Source organism: Elephantulus edwardii, unplaced genomic scaffold, assembly GCF_000299155.1.
Source record: "Elephantulus edwardii isolate Elephantulus edwardi_28Jun2011 unplaced genomic scaffold, EleEdw1.0 scaffold00030, whole genome shotgun sequence".
Lineage (NCBI taxonomy): Eukaryota > Metazoa > Chordata > Mammalia > Macroscelidea > Macroscelididae > Elephantulus > Elephantulus edwardii.
This window is the reverse complement of record NW_006399780.1, coordinates 7,615,681-7,623,962: the sequence shown is the minus strand read 5'-3', so window position 1 is coordinate 7,623,962 and position 8,282 is coordinate 7,615,681. Positions and strand designations below refer to the sequence as shown.

The following is an 8,282-nucleotide window of genomic DNA, read 5'->3' as shown; positions in this document are numbered from 1 at the left end:
GGCAGGGGGCCGAGGGCAGCCCGCCCCGGGCAGAGGGCCGCGATGGCTCTCCCCAAGCCAGTGGCCGTAATATGCTATTTCTTAAAAAAAATTATTTATTTGAATTGTACATTGATTTACATACAAAGTTTATATACATTGTGTTTCATATTATCCTTCATTTATTTTTTTCCATACATTAATTCTTGTTCATTAATCTTTATGAAATCATTCACCGTTAAACTATGCCCACTATCACCCTGTCTTTCCAGATCCTCACTGGATCTTTCCCATTTCCCTTAATCCCCCTCCACCCACCAAACTGTGCAACCCTGTGATTTCCCCGTGCCTGTCCACCGCCTTTGCCCCCACACCCCTTCCCTCCTTGGGTCCCCATACATGTTTTACTAGTTACCTTTCTATTTTTGCAATAATGGTCTTATTAATATGCTTTTTTTCATTTTAGTGAACATTTACAGAGACTTTGGATTTCCATTCATTCATTGTTGTTTTTTTCTTATTAATATGTTTTATAAAAAAAAGTTTTATGTTTTTGGTGACCCAGCGTGCATACTATTTTTTTTTTATTTTATCCCTATTTTATGACTTTTAAACAGAGGCAAGTGTAGAGTCTTCCTAAACATTCTTGTTTTTGTTGTTATGTGCCATCTAGTTGACTGACTGCAACTCATAGTGACTTTATGAACAATAGATCTAAAACCTTTCTTATCCTGTGCTATCCTAACCATCTCCAATAATCAATTGCTATAATTACTCTGTCAATCTAGTGTATCAACCCTTAAGGAAAGTTATTTACTTTTCTATAGGAAGCATGGCTCACTGTGCCTTTGGTAATCTCTCCCTTCCAATCTCTCCAATAAAATGGGTGCCAGCTATATAGGAGGGCTCTAAATTGCACCAGTGTCCTGAAGTCCCCATTATCCACATGATCCAGAACTGCCCATCAGTATTTAAGCCAGAATAGAGAACTGCCACCAGGTGATGCCAAACCTCCACTGGGACCATTTTGGATTAGCATTTTTTAGCCAGAACCCAGAACCAGAAGGGAGTGTGTAGGTCCCATCTGTTCTTTGCAGTAACCTCATAACAGCACAATCTCGTATTTTTTCCTGACTAAATTTTGGACTCAGTTACTGCATTATGGTGAAGTTTTACTATATTATAGCACTATTGGATCATGAATAATATTTTTCTTGAGTTTGCCTCTCCCACCAAGCAGTGAGCTTCCTCTTCAACCTTAAGGCCACTTTAGCTTAAAAGTGCCTGTCACTTAGGGGGTTCTCATTTTTATATAATAGACAGCTCAATGTACTACCTCATATTTGGAGTGATGACGGATTCACCAGCCTTCAAGGCAGCAAGCACTTGCCTTTTGGTCTGCTCCCTCTGAGGTGATGTTCTCAGAAACTTGGAGCCCTTTGTGCTAACTCTACCCTCCTGGGGGCTGCCTTTAACTCAGAGGTTATTCAAAAGGAGGTCTGGTGGCAAAGTAGTTAAGTGCTCACCTGCTAATCTTCCAGCCAGAATGAAAGATCTGATCATCTTACTCTATAAAGATTATCACCTTGGGAACATTAGGAGACAGTCCGACTGACTGCCTATGAGTTAAAATTGGCTTGATGCAAATGGACTAATTATGCCCAAAAGAATCCTAGTGGCATAGTGGTTAAAAAGTTCATCTGTTCATCCAGAAGTCTGGGAAAATCTCAATCTTTTGTTTTCTTCCTGGTTAGAAGACAACAATTGTCTTAATACAAAACAAATATTCATTAGGCAATATTTTGAAAATTAGAAAATAAAAAAAGAAAAGTACCTTTTAATGTGATGATTATTGCAAAAAAGAATATACCTTATAATCACTACCCAAGGGATTCTATGCTCTTCTGGAGTTATCCATGTTCCAAAATGTTGTCATGTATATTTTAGACTTTTTCCCTCAGTGTATATATTAATTTTTAAATTTAAAAATAGGATCACACTGGTAAAATAAACTGTGACACATGCACATAATAGATGCTATAACTATGCGTTTATATGCTACTTTTTAATTTAAAAATAATTATCGAGTCCATTAAATAAATTATAGTGCTCTCATATAATGGGATGTTATTATGCAGCTGTTAAAAGAGTGAGGGAGATCTATGTGTAAGTCACTGTACATTCTCCAAGTTAAATTAAGCGGAAAAAACAAGGTGCAGAACTATGTGAGGAGTATGTTACTGTATATTTTCTAAAGGTTTGTAAGTGTGTGCACAAATGTGTGTGTGCACACGAGCTTGCACGTACATACACATACATATATAGAATGCTTTTGCATTTTTGATAGCTGAGGAAGAAATTTATAAATTGTGGTTACTTGGAGAACCAAGAGACTGGCACTCAGAGCTGGGATTTCTTTTTTTAAAAAATTGAGCATTTTCTTTATCATTTCCATTATGGTGATGTAGCAGTTAAGTTCTTGAATCCTTACCAAAAGCTTGGCAGTTCAAACCCACCCAGTAGCTCTGTAGGCTCAACCTAGAAAACCCTCTAGGGAACTTCTGTCCTGTTAAGTGGGATCTCAGTGAGTCAAAATCAGCTTGATAATAACAACGCTATTTTTTTTATTAATAGATTTTATTTATTTTAATGAACATTTACAGAGATAGTGGGTTTTCACTCATTCATTGTTGCACTATTTTCTCTACCCTCCTCCCCAGTTCATTCTTCCTTTTTTCTTTTTTTCCCCCCTTGAAAGTCCGTTTTAATTGTCCAATTGCCACAGTGCTTGTCAAAGCCAGTTCTGATTAATCTCTTTTGTCAGTGTGTCCTTTGTCATTCCCTATCACTCCTCCCTGAGAGAGACTTCACCCTGATTCATAAGGAAAAGGGGATGGCGTATTCTCTTAGCTACTTCCTGCTGAAAAGGGATGCTGTGGGTTTCAGGGTGAAGATCTTCTTTCACTACTCTAAAGGGCCCCTTTGGCAGTAGGAAACACATAGACTATTATGGAGATTGATTTTGGAATTTAGATGCACTGTTATTAATTGTGCTTAGCCGTACATGTTAATATCCCAATGCTATTTTTAAGGATTCACTCAGACTCATTGCCCTTAATTGGTCTTTTCAAGGATGCTTTGTAAAAGAAATGTTCAGAATCTTTATAAAGATATTAAGCTATTGTCTCTTTAATGTTGCTGTTTTTGGGTGCCTTCAGAATTGACTCAGCTGACCCTCCAGCAGATTTTCAGAGGTAGTAAACTGTGCAGGAGGAGACTGCCCATCCTTCTCCAGCTCAGCAGCTGTTGGATTCAAACTGTGTGCCTTTGGGATTGCAGCTCACCTTCTTACCACTAAGGCACCAAATACCCAACAATTCTTTTTCTCATTTGTTTATCATTGTGTTATGTTTCTGTTGGTTTTGACATAATGAATTTAATTTTTCTGTGGTCAAATCTTCATCATCTTACTTTGAAAGTTCTTAACTAGCACGGGAGTAAATATTATTCATGTTTTCTGATAGAAAAAGTCTCTCCTGACTCCACATGAAACCTCTACGTTCCATAATTTTGTTTCACATTAAAATACCAAAGGCTAATATGAAAGGAGGGTGAAGAGATTGAGATTGTTAACACTTTTTGTTTGTTTGGCTCCACAGTCAACACTGTTGGTACCAACAGCCAGGAAATAAGAAGATGAATTGCATTGGGAAAGTCTGCTCTCAGAGACCTCTCCAAAGTACTGAAGAGCATGGATGTCTGGAGACTAAGAAGTACCTGATTCAGGCTATGCATAGTCTTTGCAATTATTTGCTATGCATCAGAAAGCTGGACAGTGACTAGGGATGATACAAGGAGAATTGACAACTTTGAGCTGTGGTGTTGGAGAAAAGTACTGAATATACCGTGGACTGCTAGGGGAACAAACAGATTCATCCTAGAGAGGGTGAAGCCAGACTGTTCCTTGGAGGCAAGGATTCTGAAGCTTCATCTGACATACTTTGGACATGTTCCAAAGAAGGACCAGTCCTGGTAGAGGGATGTCATGCTTGGGAGGGTGGAGGGACAGAGCAGGAGTGGAAGACTCTCGATACAATGGATTGATTCAGTGACTGGGGTAATCAGGGTATGTGTATCAGAGACAGTGAGGTTGGCACAGGATAGAGCAGGTTATAGGGCTGTTGTATATAAGGTCACTATGAGTCACAGGCAACTCAATAGCACATAACAGAAACAGTTTGAAAGGCAGATGATACATTCAGATCTAATAGATTATCACAACAAGCTACTACTGACCATCAGCCTTCTAGCTAATTAGATCTCCAGCTTGGCCAGTTGGGCTCCAGTCAGCTTCCTGGGGGACAAAAGACAGGAAGGTTTAGGCAAAGAGACAGGCCTTTGGGGAAAAGCTGTATTTCCTGAGTGCTGAAGATAAGAATTTAATAGGAAAGAGAATTGAGATAAACCAAAGAAACTCTTGGGGTTGGTGCCCATAGCCCATAGTCAAGTTTCACTCATAATGATCCTATAGGACAGAATCTAGCTGCCTGATATGGTTTCCAGGGCTCCAGTCTTTACTGAAGCAGACTGCCATATCTTTTTCCTACAGAGCAGCTAGTGAGTATGGACTGCTATCTTTCCGTTAACAGCCTAGCCTCTAACGGCTGGACCACTACCCCCCACCCCACCCCCCAAGCCTTGGAACAGATGCCACTTTCTCCCATGGCTGTCTGTAGTAGTGGACTCTGTCCCTGCTGTGTCTTGTTTTGTCTCTTTTCCCCACTGGTTGCTCTCTGGCCTTTCACTCTTTTGTCCTCTACCTCTTCTCAGTTTTCCTCTCTCACTCCTCACTTCCATGTGACCGCATTTTCTGGTCTCTGTAACTCCCAGTATTTGTGCCAAATAGTCTGGCTATTTTCTTCCTCATCACTTGCTTGTCTCTCAGTCTGCCCTGGAAGCCCAGCTTCCGCTCTTGCTTTGTAACTCGTCCTTTCTCCCTCTATCCCTTTCATTTTGTGCATTTATGCTTGGGATTGTCTAGTTTATCAAAGAATTTAAGGGAGTTATTCAAAACTTCATGTGCCTACAACGCTAAATCAATGGAGTTGAGTTGGATTACTTTTGTTCTTTGAGGCAGAAGCTGAAAACACTTTATACTTGGCTGAATTTATTTTCATACAGTGCATTTTATTCCCTTAAATAAATAATGGGAACATGAATTTTCAAGCACCAGCTGTATTGTAAATTGACGTGCTTTTCCACTTGAGAATCTTTGCAGCCATAATCTATAGCTTAAGCACGAGCATGAAAGACATCCATGGGTGACAATGTAAGAGTTCACCGTGTTTACATGTCAAATATCTGAGTGCATAATAAACTAAAAGTGAGAACTTAAAATCCTTTCTTAGCTGCAACAGTAGTAACCAGTCTCCTCTTTTCTTTCTCTCTTTGTGTTATGTGTATGTGCTTGTGTGCATGATGGGCTCCAACACTTTAGGATGAAATCTTGACTGTGATCAGAAGAGTCGATGATAACTGGGCAGAGGGAATGCTGGGAGACAAGATTGGAATTTTCCCTCTTCTGTATGTGGAGGTAAGGTCACAGAGCCTTTAGACTCACTTCAGTTTTGCCATTACTGTTTGTTACACCAGATGAAGAGAGGCCTGCTGGGACTAAGGGAGCCCCACTTCTAAGAGACAAAAACAGGCAATCCCGTAATCACTTAAAGCCAGTGGCTGCTACGTATGAGTTTTGATTTAAAGCAGTATTAATGCAGTAAACATTGCCTTGAGTAGAGTTTTGGAGTGGGCCTGTCAGAGGCCTGGTTACACATGATTTCGATATGTTGGAATGAAAGCAAAGTGCCTATGCTGAGCCTTCTCTGTTTTTGCCCTGAGAAACCTAGGAACCTAGCTTTTCCAAAACTCTCTCAAGTACAACTGCTTTCCATCCCTTCCCCCTTAAAACAGAGGTCACAAACTCACATTCAAAGGCAACATTTTCCTTCAACACTGCAGAGAGATCAGAATCCATATCCTGCTGTTTACCCTAAAGGAAACAGCCCTTGGGTCTTTTGCAGAGCCCTTCTAGGAACTTGGATTGATCCCACTGAGAATCATTAAAGGGAAGATGATTTGAGGCTAATGTAATGGTTGAGGCTAATTTGAGACCTATTAATTTCCTATCTCTTTCCAGTACCTAAGAAGCACTAGGTTTCTAGGCAGTAATTTTGGACTGTGGCTGAGCAGGATGCTTCATGGAATTTTTAATTTTTAACTTGACTACTTACCATGGCCTGTTTGTGTGACCCTAAAAGTGTCTGTCCATTGCATGTGTGTTTACCATCTGTCAACACAAGTCCTTTCATGAGCTATGCCATTTTACTCATGGCAATCATTCTATAGGCACTGGAGTTATCCCATAATGACAGTATCAGCAAACATTAACTGATGCATACTGTGTGCCTAATACTTGTAATTTCTCACTCAGTTTTCTCAACAACCCTGAGATTAAAAAACAACACTCAAAACTGTTAACATCTTCACTTCACGTATGAGGAGACAGAGGCACAGAAGGATTATGTTTTCCAAAGTCACACAGCCGATGAACCACATAGATGGTGTCTGAACACAAATATTTTGGCCTAGATTATTGTCCACTACCCTAACCTCTCACCGCTCTGCCCTTACATCCTCTCTTCCTCTAATAAACATCAGTTGATGATAATTTGGTGCAAAGGTCCATCCACGGTGCCTGCTTGCCTCCCTCCCTGCCTCCATCTCCTGCTTGATATTGTTGTTGTTATGTGCCATCAAGTTTCTGTGATACATCGTGACTCTGTGGACAATAGCTCAGAATCCTGCCCTATCCTGAGCATGTAGGTATGACTCCAACACACCTACTCCCATTGCCCCAGTTCCTGTGTCATTCCATCTCATCTGAGGTCTTCCTCTCCTGTGCTGACCATCCACCCTTCCGAGCATGATGGTCTTCTCTAAGGACAGGTCCCTCCTGGCTACTTGCCCAAAGTATGTGAGATGGAGCTTCAAAATCCTTGTATACAAGGAGAAACTTGGTTCTACCCTCTCTTGGACAGACCTGTTTGTTCTCTTGGAAGTCCACGTTCAATTCTCTTCTCTAGCACCACAACTCAAAGACATCGATTCTTCATCTGTCATCCTTAATCATTGTCCAGCTCTCTGATGCATAGCAAGAAATTCATCTTTAAAATTAGAAGTGTAACAAGACGGTAGGTGACATGACTAGCTTTGCCCCGTTGCCTGCTTATTCCTGCATCGATTAGATACCAGCTGATAATTGTCAAAAATGTCTGACAAGTCTCTCCAAAATCCAAATGTTTCCGCATAGCAGTCAAGACTTCTTTGCAATTTGACTCTATCTTTCCAGCTTTCTGTCCCGTAGTTTCTTATCCCCTCCTCCAAATAGTCTGAACCGCTAGTTCTCTAAGATTTAGTGTAGATAAGCTGCCTAAACTCGTATCTCTCCACGGCAGTATACAACAACAATAACACACACATACACTACTAGAGTGCTCCTGCTCTATTACATCTGTGATGGTCACAATTACCTTAAATACTCTCACATTTCTGTATACTTGGCTATGTGCTTCAGGTCTCAGGAGAGGATTCTTATCGGTTCATGTTGAAATTGCTGCTTAATATCAAAGAACTTAATGCATGAGTTCCACTTGCATTACTAAGATAGAGGTAAAAACTCTGAACTCTCAGACTTTTATCCAGTGGAACGCTTCTCCTTGGATGAAGCCTAAAGGAATTTCTGTAAAAGGACAAGAATATTTCTAGAAGCTTTATTATGCTAGTTTAAACTCAAATTTATATAAGTAATAGAATGGATAAATAAATTACCATATATCCACACAATAGAATACTATCCTGCAATGGAAAGAACGAAACACTGCTACCTGTGAATACCAAGATAGCGCTTAACAAACACGTTTTTAAGTGAAAGAAGCCAAATACAAAAGAGTACACACGGTATGATTTTTTTAGAAGTGCAAAACCAGATAAAACTGTTCGATGGTAATAGAAGTGAAAGTCAAATGCTTCTTTTCGGGAATGTTGACCAGAAGAGGGAGGCATCCAGGTTGTTGTAAAGTTTTTCTGTGTCCATACTGTGGATGGTTCTAACTGTGTATGTAAGTGTAAAATGCTGTATAATTTTTTTTTAAAAAAACAAACCCTGCCGTCTAAAAAGTTGAGATAGACAAACTCCTTCATTTGTACACAATCCCCTCCCCCACCCCAAGTATATTTGCTTTTCA

General features: G+C 40.0%; 1 protein-coding gene across 1 annotated transcript in view; it reads left to right on the top strand.

The window, feature by feature from the left end:
• SH3RF3 (SH3 domain containing ring finger 3) overlaps positions 1-8,282 on the top strand; it is a 588,334-nt gene that overhangs the window by 333,620 nt on the left and 246,432 nt on the right. The window contains exon 3 of the mRNA XM_006883820.1: positions 5,477-5,572. Coding sequence (XP_006883882.1) covers positions 5,477-5,572 — 96 coding nt within the window. The remainder of the gene's footprint in view (positions 1-5,476; positions 5,573-8,282) is intronic.